At 45.9% G+C, this 27,387-nt stretch overlaps 1 protein-coding gene across 18 annotated transcripts in view; it reads right to left on the bottom strand.

Annotated features, from left to right (window-relative positions):
- Positions 1–27,387, bottom strand: part of SRCIN1 (SRC kinase signaling inhibitor 1) — a 330,260-nt gene that overhangs the window by 172,964 nt on the left and 129,909 nt on the right. For 6 of the 18 annotated variants that reach the window (XR_014557360.1, XM_083708591.1, XM_083708603.1 and 3 more), the window contains exon 1: positions 361–443. The exons of the other annotated variants lie outside the window; for them this stretch is intronic. Coding sequence is in view for 5 of the 6 variants with exons in the window: in XM_083708591.1 (XP_083564717.1) it covers positions 361–418 (58 nt within the window). In the remaining variant the exon portion in view is untranslated. Of the gene's footprint in view, positions 1–360; positions 444–27,387 lie in introns of those variants that run through there. 18 annotated transcript variants of the gene reach the window in all.

The raw sequence follows: 27,387 nt of genomic DNA, 5'->3' as shown, positions 1-27,387 counted from the left end.
GAGTTTCCCCGATACGGAGATAACCCCTTCCGCTCCACGCTGCTAGTGAATCCAGAGCCTCCCCCTTGCCCCCCTTCCACACACTCCAGGACTAAAGGCAGCTGTGCTCCCTAGTCCCAGGGCTGCGTTTAAACCAGGGCCCAGTCCTCACACTTGCTTACAAGCCACTGGGGAGGTGGGGGCAGGGACGGTTTCACTTTAAGAGGAGGCAATGACGGGTTGAATGGCAACTCTGATGAAGGAAAGTCAAAGGAATTGGGCACGTTTAGCACAAAGAAACTGCATCACCACCACATTAGATCACTGCATTACATAATATAAGAAGCGAAAACACGCATGCCACACAGAAGGGCTGTTTACCCTTTTGGCTGAAGACAGGTGTCAACACAGGCAGCTGAGTACACCAGTGCTGGAACATGAGCCATGCCAGGACAGGGAACAAAAGCTAGCTGGAACTTTGGGACAGGCCCACAAGTGGGCCAATGAGGAGGCGGGGGGAGTTCCAGTCCAAAGCCTGGTTCCAATCAGGGTGACAAGGAGGAGGGACAACAGGAGCTAAGGTCCGAGGTAACTGAAAGTAGTGCTCTTCAACATAGGGTTCCCGGAGGTTGTGAAGACTACAACTCTCATCCACTGGCCATTGGCTAAGCTGACTTGATGGGAACTGTAGTCCAATGATAGCTGGAGACCGCAATGTTGAAGAGCACTGGTCTAGAGTCAATTGCTGGTTAGTAAAAAGTATCCAAGCACAGCTTCCAGCACCACGGCCAGCGACCAGGTAGTCTGTACAAGGAGCAGGGAACACACAGAGCAGATGGTCCTGAATTTCAGCCCACTTGAATGGTTGCTCAGGGAAAGATCCAGAGCAAAACAGTTTGTTTGGGTAGGGTGGGGAGAAGAATTAATAGCCTGCATGAAGCCATCCTAGAGCCAAGATAGCTCAATATTGTCCTATTCCCCCTTCCCCTTCGTGGCTATAAGTGGCTCAACCAGCAGGGGGCATGACCACAGAAACCAGAAGGCCACCAGTTCAACTCCCCATCAAAAGGAGACAGAGGAAGGGCTTAAAAAACTACAGGTTTAGTTGAACCACTTTCACACGAAAACATAGCACAATCTGCAATTTGTTAGAATCAGCATAGCTGCAATCCAACACAGGCCCCCTGAAAAAAACCACAAACCCTCGATCCTGTTCTAGAGTACATGCTTTCTACTTATGCAGCATTGACAGCTAAGACCAACAGGCCTTACGCTTCATGTAAATAGAGTGTGCCCTAATTCCGCCCCCTCCCCTTAAAAAAAAACACTGCAATGTTTCACATTTGATCTGGAGAGATTTAACAGCATAAAAATGGATGCAGAAAAGGTTACCCGAGGGCGTAAAATTTGAGAACCACTTAATTGAGACATAAAGAAAGCCCATAATAACAAACAACAGAAGTTACACTAAAGGCAGAATTATATTCATACAGAATTGCCCACCACCACCACAGTAAATTAAATCGCTTTGAACAAAATCATGGCAGATCTTGGCAGCTGTCACGGCAGAACAAGCTGCCCTGTTAGTCACAGCCAAGTCCAGATTATCTGACAATTAACAAAACGTCTATCATTATTACAAGCATTATATGTGCAAAACAGCATTCTTCAGTGTTGGATTCCCCAGATGTTTGGCTGCAACTCCCATAATCTCTAACCACTGGCTCAGCTGGCTGGAGATGATGAAAACTGTAGAGCAACAGCACCAGGGAGTCCAAGATGGAAAAACACTGGCATGGAGGAAGAGCTTGTATCTTGCAAGAAGTCCTGGTGGGTGCAGTCCATCTCTGTGTGCACAGAAACCTCATGTGCGAACAAGCCATCCAGGGTCTGTGGTAGAGGGAAGTTTTGCCATCATCACAACCATCTCCCCCTGGCACATTTTATCTTGTAAGAATTGCTAGTAGCCATTTATTTGTATGACAGAAAGCAAGATAATATGCTTGGGGACACCGTTCAGTATATACCAGTGGCTTCCAGTTATTGAGAATCAAGCCTGCAAGTTTACCTGTGAGATTGCTTTATTCTGTATCGGCCCACTGTTTTGATCTGCAAAACTGGCCCTGTTACAGGTGCCACGTAATACCCATTCTGTGTTTGTAAGAATCTGATATTCTAGTGCCCAAGTATGTAGAATGTTTACATGTGTTTTAATCTATTTTTAGCTTGTTGTTGATTTTAATTATTATTTGAATGTTTTAAATAGCTGTTTTTAACTCTTGTTGCTAGGGCTGGGCAATATCTGGTTTTCAACATTGCGATGCATCACCAGCTAAACACTGCAATATTTCGATCTATCACGATGTCTGAAATAAGGATGAAGCTATGTAGAGACTTTGGTGGGCTTCACAGTTTCCCCCGCATTGTGATTTTTGCCGGTGCCTGCTCTTGTGATTCGCTGCCCCCCTGTATGAGGCAGGGGATTGCTGAACCAACAGAGTTAACAGGAACTGAGAGAACCATTGGCTGCCTTCACGGTTTTTCCCGCATTGTGATTTTTGCATAACACGCATACACACATCACGATTCGCAATATATTGCCAAGTCAAAAGTTATGAAACCGATATTGCAATATGGACATCAAACCAGTTTTGGAGGATTTATTGATATATCACCCAGCCCTAGTTGTTACCAATAGTTTAATTTTTTTATTATTTTTGTAACCTGCTTTGAAGTTTTGCTTTGCTTTTACAATCAAATGGTGTATATATTATTAAATAAATAAAGGCCTGCTCCATTCCACCAAATTTCCACCCACTCACTGCTGAGCTCCATCCTAGACTGTTTCTTGGTTACACTAGAATGTGACAGAATGTTTGGAATTGTTATAGGTAGCTCAATTTTGCCGTTGGGACAAGTTCTAATAGTTCTGTTCTGATTGGTTCTCTTACAGTGGATATAATAGCAAGCCATGAGCAGCATTCCACTACGTTTAACTCAGAGAAGACCTATTAATGGACCTAACGGAATCATGTTCATTAATTTCAGTGGGTCTGCTCTGCATAAAACTTAGCTGAATACCACCAAAGGATCTATTGAACCCCTGCCCCTTGACCCCAGGAAATCCTGATTCCTACGGTCAAGTGCCTGGCACCACAACAAACGATCCCCACACTTTTCCCAGCCTAAATTCATAACCACAGGGGCTAGAAACTTGCAGGTTAAAAAAGAAAATGAACTCTGCTCCGATACCAAACTCTATGTTTAAGTAGTGCAGCTGCAGAATCAGCCAGTACTAAATTCTGTGCTTCCACATCACTTGCGCAGGATAAGCATTAGCCTCCTTGAAAGCTCTACCCACAGCAAAGTCAAGCCTGCTTCTCTGTCTGCTGCGAGGAAAAGGTCAGGGCCCTGAAGGCAGCAATGGGGTTTCAATTTGCTCGGAGGGAAACCTGTCAGCTCTGCGTGCCTTCCTCTGCGTGACAAAGGCAAGCAGGGAGAGAGGGAAGGGGACAAAGGGTGGGGATGGCAAACAAACCCAACCACCCAAAAACAATAAACAGCCAAGCAAGCAGCCCTGAAGGCATCGCTCTAAGTCACTTTGTCTCTCTCGCTCAGGGGTCTGCAGGTGGGAAGAGCTGGTTACAGCCCAGCCTGGGGTAGGAAGCACAGTTCACTGTGAAGCTATGGTTGGAATTCACGCAATTCTATGTTCATGCTTGGGTTTTACAAATGCTTATTGGGCTCTAACTGTGATATTATTAAGAGGTATGTGGACAGTGTTATAAACTAAGATATGAAAGCTTGGAGCTAAATGGCATCTTAAACCTAAGTTATGGGCGCAACAACGAAATGTCTAGGTGCGTTTTTTATATAACAAGAATACAAAGCTGAAAATGAATGAACTGCAGCCAAAATATTATGCTCAGTTTTCACATGGTCTAGTCTTTCTCCTCCCCACCCCTATAATATTCTTAAGACTGGGATGCGGGTGGCACTATGGTCTAAACCACTGAGCCTCTTGGGTTTGCTGATCAGAAGGTTGGCAGTTCGAATCCCTGTGACGGGGTGAGCTCCCATTGCTCTGTCCCAGCTCCTGCCAACCTAGCAGTTCGAAAGCATGCCAATGCAAGTAGATAAATAGGTACTGCTGCGGCAGGAAGGTAAATGGGGTTTCCATGCGCTCTCGCATTCGTCACGGTCCTCCATGCGCCAGTAGCGGTTTAGTCATGCTGGCCACATGACTTGGAAAACTGTCTGTGGACAAATGCTGGCTCCCTTGGCCTGAAAGCGAGATGAGTGCCGCAACCCCATACTCACCTTTGACTGGACTTTTCCAGGGGTCCTTTACCTTACCTTAGTATTCTTAAGAGGGTCTCTTCGCCAGTCTTCAGAGAGTTGCTGGAAGTGGGGAGGCAGAAAAAGGGCCCCCTTTCCTTCCACTCTGAAGTTTTAATCTGAAATCTTAGGCATGGTACTGCACCCAGAGCTCAGAAACTGCTCGCACTAATGAAATTCCCTGTTGCAAAATGCACCTAGAACAATGGGAGTTTCGAATACAGTGGTACCTCGGGTTACATACGCTTCAGGTTACATGTGCTTCAGGTTACAGACTCCGCTAATCCAGAAATAGTGCTTCAGGTTTAGAACTTTGTTTCAGGATAAGAACAACAGCAGGAGGCCCCATTAGCTAAAGTGGTGCTTCAGGTTAAGAACAGTTTCAGGTTAAGAACGGACCTCCGGAACGAATTAAGTACTTAACCCGAGGTACCACTGTACTGGGTTCAAAATGACAGAGGCAGGCATTCTGCACAGTCTTTTACCACATACATCATAACCTCTAGACCTCACACCAAACTCACCAAACTCAATGGACTTTCTAACACAGAAGCATCGGCATAGCCAGGGTGACAAGGGGGCAGCTGCCCCCTATCAAGTAAACAAATAAAAATACTTAACTAAAAGTAGAAATTGTAGAAAGATTTTGACAGATTTTTCTGAGCACTTGGGGTCAAAAGAAAGTAATTCAAAACAATTGTTGTTCAGACATTTCATTCCAAATCTGCTAGAAAGAGCCAGACAGAGGATGATGGCATGTGGGTATCCCTGCCCCCCCCCCAATATAAATCCAGGCTAAGCCCATATGTAGAATATAGCTACAATTTGTTGCATGCCTATTCCTTTCCAAGAACCCCCCCCCAAAAAAAAAAATATTAGTGAAACGGGGGGTGGCAAAGGGAGAGAGATATTAAGCATGTAATTTATTCCAGCAGAGAACAAGGCAAGCCAAATACGCGAGGGAAAACAAGGGTGTGTAAATTCTCCCTTTGCACACTTGTACTGGCTACAGCTTGGAAGCAGGATTTGAAGTAGCGGTCAGAAAAATGTGGCTACGCTTGCAAAACATATGTGAGTGTGTGCATGTTTGTATATATACAGACACGCATTGATTTATCTGTTTACCTGGATAACAAATAGCAACCCCCCAGGCATTTTGCTTTATGTCGGAAATAGATCGGGCAGCTTTTTCTCTTGGCCCTGGGAAAGAGGCCCCTTGCGAAAGAACTCACATGTACGTAGTCTATGCCAAGCAGCAGAGCAAAAGACAGGGAGACAGGTACAGCAACAACAACAGGGGTGAAACAAGGATCGTAGGAAATAGAAGCCTGCACAGAGCAAGCTGTCAGATGCTGGAGCAAAGACACTGAGCTGACGAGACAAGAAGACCGCAGCTGGGCATGGTCAGAGGTGTGCTGCTGTTTTTCTCCACCACAGATCAAAACCGTGCCAGAAAGCCATTCACGTGAATGGGAAATAGGGAGGATCTTGCCTTGCCACATGAGCTTACCAAAACGTACAAAGAATTGGGTTGAGGAAATCAAGGAGGAGCTCGCGCCATCCTCCAGTCACTGGGATGCGGGGCCGGCCCTACCATTTGGCAGAGTGAGGCAGCTGCCCCAGCCAGCAGCTGCTGAGGGCCAGGGAGCGGAGGGCCAGGGAGGGCCAGGGAGTGTGTGTTGTGCGGTCTGCTCTACCATGTACCCCTGAAGCTGGACTGTTGTTCTCAGCTGCAGAAGAAGATGCTGCCTGGTTGTCCTCCCTTTTTCTGTCTACATGGGAGCTCTCGGCTGAGTCTCCTCCCTCATCATCAGCAAAGCTCTGCTCCCAAGGCACAGTAAGCAATATGGTCATTCATTTGCTGGGTCTTAGAAAATGGGCCATATCTCTTTTGACTTTATCAGTTCAATTAGTCTGGGGTATTTCTACAACAGACCATTTTTGCCTGGGGGCTCTTGGGATTTTGTTTTAGCGATACGGCACATAGGTGCCCCTTCAGCTGGCAAGAATGGAGCAACATTGAGAAACCTCTCAAAACAACTAATAAAGTGGAACAATGTGTGGACAGTCCAGTATAAATCTGCCACTAAGGCACTATTATTGCATCAATGACATGTTGCAGAGCACACACAAAAATCCCACCAATCTGGAGAGCCCTTTACTTAAGGCTGCTGGATCTTTCTTTACAGAGGTGTCTCCAGCAGTGACTTCACCAGCTGCTCTGTCTAAGGTTCTCTCTGCCTTGGCCCACTCTTTAATTAAAGAATTGTCACATTTTCAACTTCCCTTCCTCTAAGAAGCTCAGAGCAGCAGCATCGCTTCATACCAAGCCCATTACACCGAAGGGTAGTAAGTAGCCTGGTCACTGAGTGTCAGAGGTGACACTTATGCACTGCACCACACTGGTTCTTAGTTACTTTTAAATGGGGACCATGAAGGAAGCTGCAAGTGGAGGCATTGAGCGATGCACAGCCCTCACCTTGATTGAATGAATGAATTTTGCAATGGCAGCCATCAGTTTAAAAGTGTGTATGTGTGTGTGTTGTAGATCTGCTCCCTTGCTATTGCCTTCCTTTCTGATTAACTGCAGCTGTGCAATCCAAACACAACGTCAGCGCACTGCCCGGCACATGTCACCCACCGAGCCATTTGCCTGACTATGTGCTGATGGCTGTGGATTTTCAAGGAAGCAATTGACTTGTCTTTAGCATTTGCTTCAGTGTTTTGTTTTTTAAAATCCAACCTCTAAACTGGTGTGGAAAGCCGATGTTCCCTAGCCAAGCAAGGATGCATGCATGAGTCTAAAGTGCAACGATGCCCGGGGGAGATTTCTTCAGCAATGTGCTGAGAGAGAGCTCCGCGTTTCTCTGAGCTACATTTCCCCCCAATTTTTCCTTCTTCAAAGCCTTTTTTCTGCATGACAATGCAAGGCCAATCACAGTAGGCAGGCCCTTTGCTAGCCACCCAAAGGTGCCTACCTCCACTGTCCACTTAAAACAGCAGTGGGGAACCCTTCTCAGATAGAGGGCTGCATTTGCCTGTGGGCAACCTGTGTGCCAGTAGTGGGTGGGGGCAAGAGGCTAATGTGGGCGGAGCAATGGGTGGGACTTTTACCTTTGTACAGTAGTCTACAGCCACACAAAATTTAGAGGTCTGGATAGATTTACACACAGACCATCTTTCCCTTCTGCATCCAAACAAGCCAGAGGCATAATTACATTTCAAGGGTATATTCCAGTCAAGCAAAAACACAAAAGGAGGGTGTAGAGAATGTTCAGTGCGAGGGGGGATTGGTTTGGGGAACAGCTGTGACCTGGCGAGAATCCTGAAGGCTAAACAGAGAGGCCTACAGCCTTGAGGTACCCTACCTATACTTTCCTCCATAGAATCATAGAAGAGTTGAAAGGGCCATTTAGTCCAACCCCCTGCAAAGCAGGAATCTTTCATCCAATGTGGAGCTCGAACCCACAACCCTGGGATTAACAGTCTCATACTCTACCAGCTCGGGTGGCACTGTGGGTTAAACCACTGAGCCTAGGACTTGCCGATCAGAAGGTCGGCGCTTTGAATCCCCACGACGGGGTAAGCTCCTGTTGCTCGGTCCCTGCTCCTGCCAACCTAGAAGTTTGAAAGCACATCAAAGTGCAAGTAGATTAATAGGTACCGCTCCGGCAGGAAGGTAAACAGCGTTTCTGTGCGCTGCTCTGGTTTGCCAGAAGCGGCTTAGTCATGCTGGCCACATGACCCGGAAGCTGTACACTGGCTCCCTCGGCCAATAAAGCGAGATGAGCGCCGCAACCCCAGTGTCGTCCACGACTATCTCCAGAACTAATTCCTAACCTAGCTCCCCTCCAGATTGGAGTTGTGGGGTGTTTTGCAGGCATATTCTGCAGCAAGTCCTTAATGTAATATAGTGCATTCGAGCCAACATAGCCAATGGTCAGGAAATATGGAAGTTGGCATCCAACAGCACTCAAAGGACATTGACTATCCCTGTTTTAGATCACTGCTCCGGTCATCCCTGACCATTGGTCATTCCAGTTGGGGCTGGTGAAAACTGTGGTCCAAAACACCAGGTTTGGAAAGACTGGGGTAGATGGACAAATGGTCTGTCCTGGTACAAGGCAGCTCCATGTGTTCAATTATTTCCATCTATGTTTCAGGATTCCCATCTAATATTCTACTCCAAGGTACTGGCTGGGTAGCAGACCTAGTTTGAATGTATTCCTTTGCTTTACTCTTGCCACAAACCACATCACATGAGTACTTCAACCTCAAAGCTTCCCTCGAAGCTTCCCAGTGTTAAAAGTAGTGATGCTTGCAGGCTTTGTTTCATCCAAACTGATTCCCAGATGGATACACAGACAAACGCACACAATTTTCCCAAGCTAATACGCAGATTGGAAAATGAAGTATTTGCCCAGCTTTTGCACTTCACCAAAGTTTGTGGTACAGTTCTCAACTCCTAAGCCCAAAATGAGTATAAAATTGTGTACTATAGGATAATATATACATTATAGAGTTTCATGTACAAAAAAGATGCATGCAAAAATAATGAGAAGGGTTTGTGTATTTTGTTTTGATCATATATTGATGCAAAAGACAGTTTGCTAGGACAGACTTATGAATGAGCACATGTGAAACTGCCCTAGACTGTAAACAGACCATCTGTCAATCCCTCGATACCAGATAGATCGCAGCTATTCCCAATGCACAGATGAGAAACTGAGGGCACAGAAAAGACCTCCTACATCGTGGCAGTCAGTACGTCTTGAACTCAGATCCCTTAGATTCCAGTCTAGGTCCCTATCCACCAGACAATGCTTGCTACAATATCCACAGCTGTTAGGAATGCCAGAGAGGGAGAAGGAGTACTTGACACCCGTATTTAGTGTTCATATCTGCTGAACCTTCCCATTTCCACAAGCTGCAGTTTACCATCCAGACAGATGTATTTATTCATGCATGCAAGTTTGCAAATAAAAAATCCCAACAAATAATGGTGGCACAGTGGCTGAACACATGTGTTGCATATGGAAAGCCCAAGCTTCAGCCCCCAGGCGTCTTTATTTATTTGTTCAATTAATTAATCAAGACATTTCTATACTGCTTAATTATTCTCGTTTCTAAGCAGTACACATATAAACAATCCACAGAAAATGGGACAATGGAAACATAAAAATGCACCATAAAACCAAACGCCACCTTAAAATGACTGCTGGAGCGGGGAAGCCTAACGTAAGAGCCGCCTGCTGCATCGAGCAAATGGCCCATCTAGTCCTGCTCTCACAACGGCCAACCAGATATCTGTGGGATGCCCACAAGCGTTGCTTATGCTTTCTGGATGCCCCATGATCATATTATAAAGTAGCTGTGTTCTACGTTATAAATCTAGCAGTGCTAGAACACAGGAGTTGCTTCATTTTGTTTTGCAACGTATTTCTTATCAATAAAACATTTGCTGTGGAGCAAGCAATTTTTTATTCTGCAAATGTGACCCAGTGAAAAAACGTTAGAGAACCACTGAGCTAGAGACAGCTGGTGTTCTGACTCAGCATCAGGTAGGCACCTATGTCCACATGTATCCACAGGCCAAATCCCAGCCTCCCATAACCCCCTATTTTTACACAACCTTTGGGAAGCCTGCCCCTGGGGTCACAACTGCAATTATTCTCCCACCGGCCCCCTTCTTCGCACACCTCGGCTGCCTCAGTTTCCCCCCACGGCTGATCCTGGTAGAAAGATCCCCCCAATATGCATAAAGAAACCGCCTCTACACATCTCCCAAGACCAATATGAACCGGACTAACCACATGCCGGCGGCGGTTAGAGACAACGCCCCCGCCACCCAAAAAAAGAAATGCCATGTGACAAACACACAGAGGCGCTCGCACTCATCTCTCCCCATATGCTGAAACCAAATTAAATGCGGTTTAACTAATCACTTGGCATTTAAAGCAACACGCTGTCTCTGTCAAGTTAAATCCAAGGAGACAGATCGCGTTTGCTTTTAGCTGTTTATGTTAATTAAATACGGAACCCAGCTTCATTATTAAAACATGTTATTTCCCACGCCTTGCTGCCGCTCCCCACCGCCCTGCAAACACATCAAACTTGGTGGATGCAGCAAGCCTTGTTTTGCTAGGCCCCCGAATCTGCCCTTTCGGGGAATCTGTCAACACTTTAACAGAGCTGCCACATGAATCCAGTGGAGGAGGGAGCTGGATCTACTGGCACAGAATCACAGGATTGCAGAGTTGGACTGGACAGAGGAAGAGGAATGGTGGAGACTGCCTCCCCAGCCTAACCCTTCCAGAGAAGAGGAAGACAGTATAGATTTGCAACAGTGGTTTGTGGGATGTCACAGCTCAGAGGCTGAAGAGGGGGAAAGCTGGGAAATAATGGGAGAGGAGCAGGAAGAAGAAGCAGCACCAGGGGAGAAACAGCTGACAGACTCAGTGTCTTCAGAAAGCATTCCAGGTAAGGCATTGAAAGTAGGAGAGCAGAGAGCTCAGAGGCAGAAGGCACAGGTCAGCCACTGTAGGGATGACATAAAATAGGAGAGACACAGGGGGTGGGATTTTACTTGGCACAAAGCCATTACTCCAAGAGGCAGCATTTCTAAGCCTCTCTCTGTGAATATTGAATAAAAGACATTGGTAAGAGTTTTCCTTGTCTATTCCTGGCAGCCTACTGTGGCGGGATCAGATTCCCTGACGCCTGACATTAACACAAGATGCTATCCCACCATAAGAAGGTAAGACAAGCCTGTTGGATCAAGCCAGTAGCCCATCTAGTCCAACCACCTGTTTTCATGGTGGCGTATGGGAAGCCTGCAGGATGGGCAGGGAACACAGCAGCACTGTGCCCAGCTGTGATTCCAGAAACTAATATGCAAAGGCATGATGTCTCCAACAGTGGAGGTAGAGCATAGCCATTGTGGCTATTAGCCATTGGTAGCCTTGTCCTCCATAAAGGAGGGCAGGAAGCTTCCATCAATCCCACTGAAATGAATAGGAGCTCTGCAAGTGCACTGCCATTCATTTCAATGAAGGTTGCGCAAGACAGTGGCCCAGAGGACTGTGACCCAGGGGCCAGACCTTCCATTTCGCCTTCTGCTGCCCTTAGCAGTGCCCAAAATCTGCCACTTGAAGTGGCTGTGTGCTTGCAGAAATGAACCACGCACACGCAGTCTCACAAATGCACATTAATGACACACCGTTGTGCTCGCTCACACGTGATATCTTCTTCCAAGGTGACTCACCATAAAGCGGCAAATGACAACATTTGTCATACCAGAGCAACTTCTGAGTCTCTCTGTGGCAACAGATGCAAAGTTCTGAGAAGAAAGCAGGCTGCTGATGAAGCCAGCAACCGATTTTACCCAATATTGTGAATAGAATAAATTTAGAATAAATTATAAAAACTGTACCCTCCCTAAAAGGACACATCCCTCCCTTTTCACTCACACCATAGGGAATGCTTCTCCTATGAGGGTGCCCGTTAAGAGTCCCACTGGTATATTGAGCGTCATTTGGAGGAAAGGTGGGACATAAATCTGACAAAGTATGTAAACTAAATTAATACATGCATCATTTAAAAAGAAATAAGCTTTGCTCCTTGCTGCAGAACTGTTACTTTGACCCGTATGCTCATTCATGCAAATCTGATCATTGAGTTAATCAATTAATGGATGGGTAAAACTCATATGATTATTCAAATACGAAAGCTTTTGCCAACCTGCATACCCTCCGACATTTTCATATCCAAAATCAAGACATCAGCAGGGTCACACCAAAGTGCCTTCCAGTCTGGCGCTCTAGTGTTGAGTCAGAAGGGCCTGAAAGATGCTCTGTAGCAACCCTGTTGTCTCACGTGAGACTGAGCGTCTTCTGGTTTCGCACTCTAATGAGAGTTCTGGACCAAAACATGGGATATTCTGGGATGCAAGCAGAAGTTTTGATAGCCTTCCATTTATCCACAGCCCTAGGCATTGATGCAAACCCTTTTCTTTCTCATATACAGTATAAGTGAATGGTTGAATATGGGTGGTTATTCCTATGGCCGAAAGAAAAACAGTGCGCTTGGGGACACCGGTGGAATAAGGACAAAACCTGCCCCCTGTGCTAACATGGGTGATCTCAGCACTCACTGGCAGAGTTCTGAGGGTCTCTGTGCATGAAATGTGCCTCTAATGCATAGAGATTGTTGGGAACTGCTAACCACTGCCCCGTGTGGGAAACCATGTCACTACAGCTTCTTAGTGAAGAAACCTGTGGACTGACTCCACCCTGGCTGCTCAATTGGCTCCTCCTAGGTTGGAAGCGGTATAGCAGGGCTTCCTGTCCCACTGGAGCTTTGCTTGAGCAACACGGTCTGCCTTAGCTCTGATGTGTCTAGCCAAAGGGTAACTTTGGCTCAGACTCTTGTCCTGTTCTCCGGCCCTGCCATTTGGTGCCGGGTTTATGTATAGGCTAACTAGGATGAAGCCTAGGGCCTCTAAATCTTGGGGGCCTTGCCAGCCTGCCATCTCCCCAGTGCAGCAGTCTCCCCTCTCCCAAAATTGCAAACCCAAGCCTTCATGCAAGGGCAGGGCAACTCAGGCCCAGCAACTACGAGTTAAATGATAACTCATCAGAGGCAGCTACAGTTGCAAATGGAAACAAAATATCTGTGAAAGGAAGAGGAGCAGGTTTTCTCAAAAGTGTTGCAGGTAGAAATACTGTTTGTAAAGAAGCGAGAGAAGTAGTTGCTCATATTAACAAATAAGAAAGTTTTCAGAATTTACATGCTAGATTAAAATTGATTAATTCATTGATATGGGGATTGTAAGGAAAAGAACTGGGGCCTAATTAGAATAATAGAGTGCCTGCTATCTGGTGGGCAATCTCCTCCTTTATTTCCACACCGTGGCTGCAGACCAAATCACCTGTCAGGAGAGCTATGATATTCAGGTGAGGGTCATATGCCTTGTCAATCCCAGCAGGTATATAAAACAGGAAGACTGGCTTGCGGCCTGCCCAGGCCTCATTGCTGTCTTCCATGATTGCACGTGCATGATAGTGCAACGGAAACCACACCAAACCCCAGAAGACTTGTGGTATAAAAAGCTACAGGATTTCATCATGAACGCACCATACAGAAGGACGTCTGGAGGGGCCCATACTTCCATGCATACACAACCTAACATATGACAATAAATTGTGCTAGTACATAAAACAACTGGTGCTGGGAGAAGGGGTGTGTGTGGCATTCTCATTGAATCATTCCCCAAGGTTCAGTGACATCTCTCGCACCTAGAAGTGCAACTCCCTCTCCCTGCCAGAAGCAGTTTACAAACCAGGCACACGCAGAAGCATCATTTACACCTGCCGTCAAAGTGCCAGGCACGGGGCAGCACAACAGCAGATGTTTGACAAGGGCCAGACAACACTTTAGGGCAAGCGAGAGCAAGATGCTGCATCAAGATTGATACTGCTAGTGAATCCTAAACAGATGGGCCCCGCCGGAGTCTCCACAGCATGGCAGGGTTAACGGGTGTGTGTCAGACGCTATCTGCTTTTTGGAGTTTTTCAATCAGGAGTAACAAGTCCTCAGGACGTGCCAGCCTAGCCCCTCATTGGGAAAGTGTGAATAAAACAAAGACTTCGCTATCACATAAATTATGATGTACGAGTAACAATTACTGAGAAAAAGAGAGACCTTTCTTTGCTATCAACTTTTACCTCACGTTCAGATCTGTAAAGTGAATGTTATTGACAAACGACTATATTATATTATATAAATCCGCTGTCATAAAATTACCACGTTGTGTTAACAGACATCAGAGATTAATTTTGAGGGATCTTTTTAAAGAGAACATATTTAATTTTGTATTAGTATTTATTAAATGTATACCCCGCCCACCCTTTCTCAGCCATATTGTAGGAAAAGGGCAAAAGGCACATTCTCTGAATTGGTCCACGGCAAGACTTAAGCACCCTCACTTCAGAATAACAATTCTCTCTGCCCACAGAGTATTCTCATCCTCTTTACGTTTTCCTTTTGTTTCTCATTATCCGCTGCTCTCATCACTCTCCAGAATTCTGTCTCGGTGTCTTGCTTCCTGGTTAATTTTCAATTAGGCCTTCCCAGCTGGGCTACCTCTTTTCAATCTTTTTGGTGGCTGCTCCTAGGCTCTCAAGCGTTCCCACCAGACATGGCAGTGAAGGTAGTGAGACTGAGAGAAGGGTGTCCCCCAAATATCTCAGAACCTGGGCAGGTACGTATGGGAGAATATGGCCCTTCAGATAGCCTGAGCTTAAGATGCAGAGGGCAATACTTTGAACTGTGCCAAGAAGCAGATGGGTAGCCAGGGGAGCTGTTGTAACAAGGGAATCGTGTTATCCCTGAAACCATCCCTAGTCTGCAATATGACTGCAGCTCTTTGGGACAAGTGCAGTTTCTGAGCACTTTTCAAAGGCAGCGCCATGTAGAGCACATGACAATAATTTTAATTAGAATGCAACTAAGGCATGCATCACTGTGGCCAGCTAAGATACCTCCAGGAACGGGCATGGCTGGTACACTAGCTTTCTCCGTGTAAATGCACTCCTGGCCACTGCAGAAACCTGGGCATCCATGCTCAGGGTGGAATCTAGCAGCATACCCAAACTGTGTCTTCAAGGGAAGTGTAACCCCCTCCAGCATAGGCTGAATCCCTACTCCCTGTTCTGCCTTCTGACTGACCAGGAGGCACCTCTGTCTTGTCTGGAATGGCCTTCAATGTGCTCACTGTCATCCAGTTCATCATGGGTGAAAAGACACTGGTTTGCAACCAAAACAGCTTCCTTGAAATTAGGTAGAAAGGAGAAGTAGAGCTGGGTGTCATCAGCAGACAGGGGACGCCAAACCCCAAAACTCTGGGCAACGCCTCCCAGCGGTTTCATGTAAATGTTAACACTGATGGAAATTATCTATCAACAAGTAAACAATATCGGTCCTGAGGGGAGAACCTCTGGATAAGAGGAGAGAAGCAGATGTCACTTCACATAGCAAACAAGTAACTATAGAAGGGATTGTCACTGGTTATGAGATGTGTGTCAGTGGGGACCCTACAAGGCAACCAATCTATAGACATATCTTATTGTTGATGCTTTGTAAACACACACACACAGGAATCAGAACTGGTTTTTCATCTTTCAATAATTAAATTTAGGCTCAAATTTCATGTGATGCTGAGTCATGCAGAATTCCCCCCCCCCCCAAAAAAAAGCTTCTCTCTTTTTTGGTAATTACAAACAACAAGGGAGAGGGTCTGCTTAACCCTTGCCCTTCCTGCCATTTACCTCCTCCAAGCAGACTTCCCATCTCTAGTGGAAAAAGATATAAGGATCGGCTTCAGTATTCATAAACAAATAGATGAGTGAATCAGCCCAGGAAAGGACAGTGCTGCTGTTCTGATCAAAGTCAGTGTCCTCTGTGCCTGCTTTCAAGTAAAAAATTGCAACAGCAACTGATCCAATCACAGAACTCTTGCATAGGTTTGGTCTACAGCTATTAAAGAACTCAGCACATGCTCAAATGCACTCTTTCCCCCTAATTCAGTACAAGAAGTTCCAAAGGATGAGCCTTTAATTAAACTCTGCATTTAGGGGTTCAATCTTAAGAATACTTAGAATCACAGAATCATAGAACTGGAAGGGACCCCAAGGGTCATCTAGTCCAACCCCCACAATGCAAAAACCTCAACTAAAGCATCTATGACAGATGGTCATCCAACCTCTGCTTAGAAATCTTCACCGAAGGAGATCCCGTTCCACTGTGGAACAGTTCTTCCCAATGTTTAGTCGGAATCTCCTTTCTTGTAACTTGAAGCTGTTGGTTCGAGTCCTACCCTCCAGAGCAGGAGAAAATAAACTCAACAGGAAGTTAAGTCTTACTGCAATCGGTAGAGTCTGCTTCCAAGAAAACATTAAGACTGGTCCCTGAACTCTGGCCTATGATTCTAAGCCCTTGGCCTATGACTCTAAGACCAGATTAAAAGCAAAATAAAAAGCACAGACATCTGAGCACGCCAACTGAGACAGCGCTACATAAAGCAAAGCTCCACAGAGAGAGAGAAGGGGAGTAACACACATATTGCATTAGATATCTAAAGCCTCCACTCGGGCCTTTTGAATTGTCTCCCTGCCAATTTATCTGTGTAGATTAAAAACCCACCGAAGGGCATTTGGCTGATGAGCTGCTACACAGAAGCCAATTAAATGGCCTTGTTTGAAGCAAACTCATTCAGTCACCTTCTGGGGAAGAAGAGGGTTCAGCAACTGGGTAGCAGGAGTTATGGGATCCAGATTTAATTGAATGTATCTTGCACACACGCGCACACACAATCGGGAACACTGGAAGTTATAGTGGTACAACCTTCTGATTATGAAAAAATAATGAGGGTGGGGTGATTAAAACCACTGCATGGACAGGCAGGATCGAGACTCGAGTCCACCCACAACCATGTTTCATCACCCCCAAACAACCACAGCAGCTTTTCCCATCACCAGCAGAGGATACACTTTGCCTTGGAACTCCATTAGGGAAAAAAATGTTTATCTAAAACACCTTCAGAGGATGAGGGGCGGGGCGGAGTTTAGCTCTCCCTTTCTTGCAAGAACCCAGTCCTTGTTTTATATAAATTATGTGGCTGGGTCTGCTAGTATAGTCTACTTTGGTCATGGCTCCTCAGATTTAATTCTTTTTTTCCATCCCTCTCCACCCTTTCTCTTCTATTGCTGTTTTAGCACAGAAACACCTGTCAGACCATTGGCCTGTTTAGCTCGGCTTCAGCCACACCAATCGGCAGTGGCTGTCCAGGATTTTAGGCAGGGGTCTCTCCTGGCTCTGCTTGGAGATGCTGAGGTTTAAACTGAAGGACCGTCTGCATGCAGAGCAGATGATCTACTGCTGAGCTATGGCAACATCTGCAATGGTGTCCATGCAGACTTGCTGCTGCTGCTGTGTATATATCAAAAGAGGATTTCTCTAGAAATATGTGGCCAAAAAGAAAGAGAATCCTAACTGCCACAGATAACAGGCTTAACTGCATGCAGCCTCTTCCTCTCTGTAGCCTGCAGCCTTTAATTCTGCCCTCTCTCTAAATGTCTGCCACTTTCATCTCGCCCACTTTGAAGATGGCAAGCCATACCAGCTCTTCCACACTACTATTGAAAGGGCAGTAGCCCTTTTTTGCAGCAAGGTCATGCTACTTGCAGCCCAGATTTAACCACTCTTGCTTCTATTTTTCCAGGGTTTGGGGTGAGGACCAATAAGGCCAACCCGCTGGGAGATGGTGGGCATTGGACAGAGCAGCACCCACATCTCTGCTGAGGGATAGTATTGCAAGTTTTTTGGGGGAGGGTGGACAAGACAGAATTAACAGCCCATCTCTGGCTGGGCACAATCCCAAGGAAGATGCAGACTAGAGAAGATCTAAACTTTAAAGGCTTGCTAGTAAAGGAAGGTATGGGCACCAAAAAAAAAGGACACAGACAGAGCCTGCCTACTATTCAAGGGGAGGGAATTCTAAAGAGCAGGTGCCACAAAAATAAAGGTCCTATTCCTACACTGTGTGAAAAGGACCTCCTGATAAGATGGTGTTTGTAGAGCGCAGTGATCCACTGGGCATATAAGGGGTGAGATGACCTTCCAGGTATTACCCCAAGAAACTCTATTTCCAATGTCAATACTTTGGGTAAACTCTTATCTGCAACTGTGTGAAAACATGCTAATATTCAGGAATGTAGCACCCCAATCTGCCTGAGTCCACCTAGTATGTGATGTAACCATGACACTTATCACAGGTGATCCAGCAGAAGGGGATCTCCTCCTCCATGCCAAAATGAATCCTTTAAAAGGAGTTGTGTTCCTTTGTTCTGGGTCCTACACCTCCTGACAAGGGGGTGGGCACTCTGTTGCAACAGATAATAAAAATCAGCCTTGCTTTCACTAGATTTCTGCCTCTCAACTCATTAATCTCTGGCCGGTAACAAACTTGGGGAGTTGGGCCATCAAAAAGCATTGCCCCCATTTTTGGGTAACAGTATCCTGGTCACAAGTTGCAGACATCCAAACCAGAACCTTGAACTGAGCTCAGTAGCTAATTGACATCCAGAATTGAAAACTGAATGGGATGAGATACTGCAAAGAATAGCATGATTAACTGAGTGGATCACTGAACAGAAGCAATCTACACAACAACATTTTTTGCAGGTCCTACCTGTAGGGTCCGAAAATGTAAGACCAACTGGAACCTCACAAAATATACTATCAAAAAGGTTTATTGGACGGGGGCGTGGGGGAAGTCTTCACCTTTCTCTTGCAGGTCAAGATATAATCTTCTTTGGCAATCACTCATAGCCAAGTAAGATTGTCTTCTATAAACACGGTTTTAACAGTGAGTCTATAAGAGACTGTGGAGGCCAATTCTGGATCCACACAGGGGGACATAGGTTTCCAGGCGGGAGTTGATCACTGTGAGGGTTTGCCAAGCATGCCTTCCTCTTAGCACATTTCTTCCTTTTGTCCTGAGTTGGAGCGTCCTCAAAGTCCATGACACCTTTGGTAAAGGCTGTTCTCCAATTGGAGCGCTAGCAGGCCAGTGCTTCCCAGTTGTCGGTGTTTATACTACATTTTTTTACATTTGCCTTGAAAGAGTCTTTAAACCTCTTTTGTTGACCACCAGCATTACGCTTTCCATTCATAGGAAACTGCCCTATGAGTCAGACCACTGATCCATCTAGTTATGTTCTATCTACATCAGGCTTCCTCAACCTCGGCCCTCCAGATGTTTTTGGCCTACAACTCCTATGATCCCTAGCTAGCAGGACCAGTGGTCAGGGATGATGGGAATTGTAGTCTCAAAAACATCTGGAGGGCCGAGGTTGAGGAAGCCTGATCTACATGGACTAGCAGCCAGCCAAGATTTCAGATAACCAACATTCCAAGCCTTACCTGGAGATGTCATGGATTAAGAATGGATTTCCAGAGTTGGGGAGAGCCATGGCCCTGCTTCTGATTTCTTGCAGATTTCACCCGAGCTAGACAGAATACGGACGGGGGCCTTGCCTGATGACCTCAAAGTGCAGGGAGGCCTCATAGCATTTGTACACCAAAGTCCAAAAGACACTGTAGGCTTGGGATGGGAGGGAGAGGAATGCTTAGACAGCAGCAGCGTTTCCTACCAAAGGTGTTTTATATCAACATTGCACGTCCCTTCTGTATATGGGGAACCAAAAAAGGAAGCAAGTGTGAAAAGGGACCCTGCAGCTGCTAAAATGTAAGAAATAAAATCACACATGGATGAAAGCCTTTAGTGTGGTGTCTGTGCACTCCCTGAAAAGGCACTAGGGAAATAAGAGTGAGGGTGTGAGGTGAGTGGGAGGCTGAACTGCAAGCCAGAGGTTGTATTCCAAGCACAGTACAGGCTTCTGGCTAAGAAGGTGGGAGTTCTAGAGCACAGAGGGAGAGCACAGGCTTAGGGGTAAATATTTTAATGCTGACTTAGTCACCCAATTAATTAATTAATTTCTTCTCTCTCTCTCTCTCTCTCTCTCTCTCTCTCTCTCTCTCTTCCTCCCAAAAGGAGCTCATCACAGCAAATGAATTAGCAAATTAGCAACACAATGAAATAAGAACACATTTAAAATGTTTTAAGAACCGCCCCAAGATCTACAGGTACAGGGAAGTATACAAATTTAATAAATAATCATAATAACCTAAAAAATAATAATAATCAAAATATTCAGGGCATCTGAAAATAGTCACTCTCATAGCAAATAATTTCAAAGTGGCTGGGAACGGTGCATTTCATTCATCAAGATACAGGGGTGAAGAGCAATGTTCTCTAAACGCCTCTGGGATGTTAATAATGAGGGAGACAGATGCACCACACCAGGGACGGCATTTTTTATATATGGGGAGCCACCACAAAGAAGGCCCCGTCACTGATCACAACACCAATCGAGCAGCACCCATTAATTTTATTTACAGAGCAGTAGCAGACATTTACCTTTTGGCAGTTAGCTAGCAGGACTGGACGGGTCTTTTGCTGTTTCAAGTGCTACCATTCTGTAAGTGTAGAAGCAGGTGGCAGTAGTTAGCTGAGGGAAAGGACCAAGCCTGGTTATATTTCTGCAGTCTGGAATTGTCCGTGTGTGTGTTTAAAGGGAACTGGAACTGTGGCAAGAATACCAGCTTTTCTTGCTTCTGCCACAGCCAGTGAGGAGGGAGCTGTCAGATTAAGCAAAAGAGAGAGGGAGAAAAAAAACCCTAACAAATAATACCTTAAAGCACCCTTCAATGTTGTACATCCAAAAAAGTTCTCCATATTAAAAGGACTTGCTTGCAGGCCTACGTATAAAACCAAGACAGGGTCTTGAATAATAAATACTATGGTAAGACCAGCAATGAGATGGAAGATTATTTGTTTTCTGTGAATTGGTGGACGCAACTGATCCAAGAGAGAGGTGGTAGGCAGAGAGGCTGAATTTCCATGCCAAATGACGGTGATGCCTGCTAAGGCCCGGTTTGCCGGGTTGTACTGGCAATGCCAACCATGGCAGCTGAGTTTGACAAGCATGACTCAGAAAAATTGTACTTGCCAAACAGGCAGTGGATGGGGCAGAGAAGGGCAGAGCTTGCTGTTGGCAAAGCAATCCAGAGCAGCTGCCCTCCCTCTGACAAACTGAGACCAAAGAGGCTTATGGAGCTCCTTAGAAGGAAGGGAAACATTCCAAATATCTCAAGGAGAAGTGGCCCCTGGGCAGTCAATCTATCATTTTTTAACACCTGCAACATAGAAGTGGTGAACAAATTCACATAGTTACACATACACATATCCACTTTGCAGTGTCATGGGAAAAAGGAATCCCATCCAACTGAATGGACAGAAGTCCTCACCACTTGCAGAACTGGTTCTGCATTCCATGATCATTATTAACAAGCAATCTCTACCCCACTGCCCTTATAAACTGCAAAATAAATGTGAACTTCAAATGCTCAGGTCTGGTTAAAAAAAGTTTTTTTTCATATCCACAAAGCTTTGAGTTGATTCTAAAGACCCAACCTTTAGTGAGTCGATGTGGTTTGACATCAGAGGTGGTTTATGGAATGTTCTGTGATGGCTCCAAGTAGCATGCATCTGACAACGGAGTTCAAAGAAGAGGTCCAAATAACAAGATTTATTGTGCCCTCCAACAAGGGGCTTTGCAGTGTGCAGCAGAAGTCCCTGATGGATGAGACTCAGGTTGGTTCCTCAGAGCAAGGGGTTGTCCATACCATATTTGGCACCTTTCCAGCCAGAGAACGTAGCCTGCCACCATTCCTGGACTCAGAGGGTGAATCCCCTGCAGTACATCAATCTCTACAGCCTTGCAGAAGTCAGAGACTGCAAAATCAGTTGAGGGCCCTTCAACTAGCCAGCTAGCTTCTCCAGCAGAGGTGGAACAGGTCTTATCAGCCTACTACATGAGGCAGTGATGGCCAAACTTGGCCCTGCAGCTGTTTTGGGACTACAGTTCCCATCATCCCTGACCGCTGGTCCTGTTAGCTAGGGATGATGGGAGTTGTAGTCCCAAAACATCTGAAGGGACAAGTTTGGCCATCACTGACATAAGGCTTCAGTTGGACCTAGATCTCCTTGGGCAGGCATAGGCAAACTCAGCCTTCCAGATCTTTTGGGACTACAACTCCCATCATCCCTACCTAACAGGACCAGTGGTCAGGGATGATGGGAGCTATAATCCCAAAACATCTGGAGGGCCGAGTTTGCCTATGCCTGTCCTTGGGACATATATCCACAATTATCTTGGTAGGTAAGAGCATCAACATGCAAGGCTCACTTGGAGTTATCCAAGGTCCTGTTTTCCCCCTTGCCCTTAGCTTCTGACTTGACTTTCCTTGCCCTGATCAGACTTTGCCAATTGTGGCTTGACGTCACTGGAACACGGTTAACAGCATGTCTCTGTGTGGGAAAAGATCATTACCACAATTTAACGACCTAAGTAGTCTAATCCTCTGGGCTCAACAAGACAGCTACCACCCCACACCTGCTCGCAACAGTGCAAGGTATCTTACTACCCTAACCTGGCTGACAGCAACCCAACGTCATGCTAACAATGTTGAAGGAATCCAGCAAAAATGGCAACTATTTCCAGTGTCAACAGTTGCTTTGTAAGAAGATGCCAAACCTTAAACTTGCTTGAATCATCGAGCAAGGCCCACTCTTCCATTGGGGCAGGGATTCCACCTGCAAACCCATCTAAATTGTACTGTACAATGTCCTGCTTCAGGTGACACACAGGCAAACCAGCTGCAAGTTAACAGGAGCAGTCCTGGCATCAGAGCCTTGCAACAGTCCAAAGTCCAAACAGAGAGACATGGTCAAGTCGCAGTCCAGAGTCAAGACACTGCATAAATTGAGGTTCAAATATTGGAGGAGGCAGCTAAGGAAACAGGTTATCACACATCAGGGAGCTGGTGCAAAGATGATCATAGAATCATAGAGTTGGAAGAGACCACAAGGGCCATCGAGTCCAATCCCCTGCCAAGCAGGAAACACCATCAGAGCACTCCTGACATATGGTTGTCAAGCCTCTGCTGAAAGACTTCCAAAGAAGGAGACTCCACCACACTCCTTGGCAGCAAATTCCACTGTCGAACAGCTCTTACTGTCAGGAAGTTCTTCCTAATGTTTAGGTGGAATCTTCTTTCTTGTAGTTTGGATCCATTACTCCGTGTCCGCTTCTCTGGAGCAGCAGAAAACAACCTTTCTCCCTCCTCTATGTGACATCCTTTTATATATTTGAACATGGCTATCATATCACCCCTTAACCTCCTCTTCTCCAGGCTAAATATGCCCAGCTCCCTTAGCCGTTCCTCATAAGGCATCGTTTCCAGGCCTTTGACCATTTTGGTTGCCCTCCTCTGGACACGTTCCAGTTTGTCAGTGTCCTTCTTGAACTGTGGTGCCCAGAACTGGACACAGTACTCTAGGTGAGGTCTGACCAGAGAAGAATACAGTGGCACTATTACTTCCCTTGATCTAGATGCTATACTCCTATTGATGCAGCCCAGATGTTCCAGCACTCTATTCTTGAAACTGTAGGCTTCTTACATCTCAGCTTTCAGAGCCACACCGGAACACAGCTGCAAAGCACTCATGTTGCTGGAAGGGTTTGTCTACTCCTGAGGAGAGGCTTACTCACAAGAACTCCTTTACTCCTGGGGAGTCTCCATTCTTCAGGTAGGCATTTCAGCATCTGACTGAGCCTGCACCTTTAAGGCCCTGTGCATCCATTTATCGTCCACCTATTCGTATCTACTCAGTGATGAGAAGGGAGGGAAATGAAGGAGAAGCATGCATGCCACCTTGAACTCCTTGGAGAAAATGTGGGACGTGAACGCAATAGTAAATAAATAAGACCCACTGAGTTCAAGAAGACTTACTCCCAGAAAAGTGTTATTGGACTGCAGCCTTAATCAGGGAAAGAATAGTAGCCACAATGGCAATGCTCTGTTTCCAGAGTCTGGAGGTTTATGCATCTCAGTACTGGTTGCTGGAAACCAAAGGAAGGGTAAATGCTGTTGAGATTGCCAGTTTCCCATGGGCATCTGGTTGGCTATTGTGAAAACAGGATGCTGGACTAGATGGAACACTGGCCTGATCCTGCAGGGCTCTATTTACATTGGGATGACAAACAAGGTAACAGATGTCTGTGTGAAGGATGATGTGGAATGGGCACTAAACATGCCATCCTTCCTACATTACAGAGGTGTGGAACCATTTTCAGCCTGAGAGGCACACTGTCTCATGGGCAACCTCCTGGCGCCCGCATGCCGGGGTGGGTGGGGCCAGAGGCAAGAGTGGGTGCAGCAACATCTATGACTCCAGCCAAGCAAAAACCAGAGGTTTCCACACATACATCTCTCCATCCAGTCAAGAAAGAAGCGTGATTATCATGGTTCAAGGACGTATTCCAGGCAGGCAAAAGCACTCAAGGAGAAGACAGAACTTGGTTGGTTAAGGGGTATAGCCTGGGAGGGGAGGGTTGGCAGGGGACAGTCTCAAGGGATGGATACAGAGATCTGAATAGACCACATTGGGGTTCCCACTCCCACTGTAAGATTCGGAAACCCAAAATGTGCATTGGAGTCTACCACTGAATATCCGTGTGCAGATGGCGGCTATGTCCTCCATGCCATGCCTGAGGTCTTCCCAAACATATCTGGTTGACAACAGTAGGAAGCAGAGTGCCAGACAAGGTGGCTCTATGATCAGACCCACAAAGTTACACTACACAGTCCACACTTTCACACAACTGTTTGTGGCTATATCAAGTCACAGTCAACCCTAGTGGCTCCGTTTAGCTATTGCTGCTTCTGGCTTGGCACCCTACAGTTTCCAAAGGTGCCCCTGCAGGGCACCTCCATGCCTGATAATAACTGAAGAGGTGTAAGATTAATTACGGGAAGCAGATGCTCTGAGCTGCATAGGATTTTTGGCACTAATCTGCTAAGGATATAATTAAGCTATGTATATAAATCACCAACACTCCTCCGAGCTCGGTTTTGCCCTGGCCATCTGATGTGGAAATAAATTTCCAAGCACATCGTCTATTTAATTTAGATTGTGTAGGACACCAGAGAAGGCGACGAGGCCTTTCCCTGGGATTTGCACAAAGAGGAGGAACAGGAAACAGCCGCAGCATAAAGAATAAGGGCGGAAGCAGAGTTCTAAAATGTATGGAGAGATTTTCAAAAGCTTGTTTCATGTCACACTTTTTGCCAGGCGTTCTGCCTACAGGGCAGGCAAGTATCACAGGTGGAGAGGAAGGCAGGAGAGAAAGAACAAGGCTGAAGGCAAGCCAACCAAAAACCAGTACTCTGGCAATGACAGGGGAGCACCTAACGCTCTCAGTCACAAGTTGCCCAGAATAAAGGAAAGCAAGAGATCTGGGAATTTTACATCAGGCAGTGGCTCTGGATTGGTCCTCTGAGGTCACCTGACTCCCTTTGCCATGATGAATCTCATCCAGGATTCTTATCCTGGGAGTTTTCTCCAAATGCTGGCCCTGGTGGCAGAAGAGGCAGGAGCCAGCATCCGATTGACATGGCCTCATAGCACATGAGCAGTTTGTATATACTGGAAATAACCATATTTGTGGCTCATCCCATCTCAAGGGCCGGGGGGGGGGTTAACAAGATGTAGTTTATTCCATCCCAACCATCTCTACTTGCCCATCCATCCCTGCTCCATCAACAAATGTCTAATCCAGAATGTGGCAGCTAGACTGGTTACTGGGGGCGGCCGCCGAGATCACATAACACTGGTGCTGAAAGACCTACATTGGCTCCCAGTACATTTCCGAGCACAATTCAAAGTGTTGGTGCTGACCTTTAAAGCCCTAGACAGCCTCAGCCCAGTATACCTGAAGGAGTGTCTCCACCCCCATCATTCTGCCCAGACACTGAGGTCCAGCGCCGAGGGCCTTCTGGCGGTTCCCTCATTGCGAGAAGTGAGGTTACAGGGAATCAGGCAGAGGGCCTTCTCGCTAGTGGCGCCCGCTCTGTGGAACACCCTCCCATCAGGTGTCAAAGAAATAAACAACTATCTGATGTTCAGAAGACACCTGAAGGCAGTCCTGTTTAGGGAAGTTTTTAATGACTGATATTTTAATGTATTTTTAATCTTTTGTTGGAAGCCGCCCATAGTGGCTGGGGAAACCCAGCCAGATGGGCGGGGTATAAATATATTATTATTATTATTATTATTATTATTATTATTATTATTATTATTATTATTATTTATTAGCAGCAGCATATGGAAAGGCAACTTCACCACCCAGTGACGACAAGGCAGGGAGTCTGCCTGTCATTGGCCCTGCTTCCACTTACTTTTGGTCTCCCTGCTTTCGACCTAATTGGTTCAATGGGGGCCACTACCTAGTTGTCACTATAAAAAAAACAGTAGTACAAGCAATAACTAGTTTTGACAATCACACACACACACACACACACAACGCCTCAAAAAGTTGGCTGCTTCATGCTATCACCCAGTGGGATGATATTCCAGGGCAACCCTGTGAATGTTTTGTTCTATACATTCAAGAGAGGTATTTGTAAGTCTCTGCAGAAATTAGAATCCTGATGGCATTCCGTGCAGCCTTAATGGGGTCAATTTCCCCTGGAGAAGGGAGAACACTAGAACTTATGGTGCCTTTGTGATTGTTTGCTTATGGATGTTTGCACTGAATAAGCATTATACTGGCACAGAAGGAAGTATGCAGGCAAAAAGTACTACCTTAGAATTAAACATACTCACTGGGGACATATAGCTCAGCCTATTTATTGTCTCTGTCCATTTTACATGTGATTCATTCAAAAATCATTTCCTTCCTGTTTCTGCATAATAAGCCTATGGCTTGTTTGTTTTTTAATTATTAAAAATCCATGTGAAACTGTATATTTAAATATATATTTTAGCTCAGAGTGTGCATTTCTAAACATGTTTTGTACTAAATGTACTTTTTACACATTTTGGTAGGCTTTTGAATTGCATCACAAAACTGGGAGAAGGGTGAAATGTGCATGAAAAATTACATTCTGAGCCATGCCAGGAAGTCTAATAATCAGGTATGTTTACTTAAAGACACAGACCAAACAAACCTCTCCTCCATCCCTAAAAACACACACACACAGAATGCCAACCTGCTTAAGACCGCCCCCAGATAAAAGACAAAACGTGATTTCAGATCCTACCATGGACAGGTGACCACGGTTTTTGGCTTTAAGCATGGGTTTCAGGGATTATTAAGGGTTTTAAGGTGAAATAATGGTTTGCACAAACACAGACACCCCAGCAACACTCAGCCAGGGATGAAATCTGGTCCCTGGGCTTTCTACAGGGGAGGCTTGAAGCAGGATTTGTCTTCCACTGCCTGCCACTTTTCGTTTCAGTCTATGCAGGTTGGAGAAGAGATAACCAATGCCGTGAGAGGAAGAAGCAAGGCCATATCGGCCAAGGATGAGTGCAGATTTCTG

This window comes from Podarcis gaigeae (assembly GCF_964106915.1).
Source record: "Podarcis gaigeae genome assembly, chromosome: 13".
Lineage (NCBI taxonomy): Eukaryota > Metazoa > Chordata > Lepidosauria > Squamata > Lacertidae > Podarcis > Podarcis gaigeae.
The sequence above is the reverse complement of the archived record's forward strand: the minus strand, read 5'-3'. Positions and strand labels throughout refer to the sequence as shown.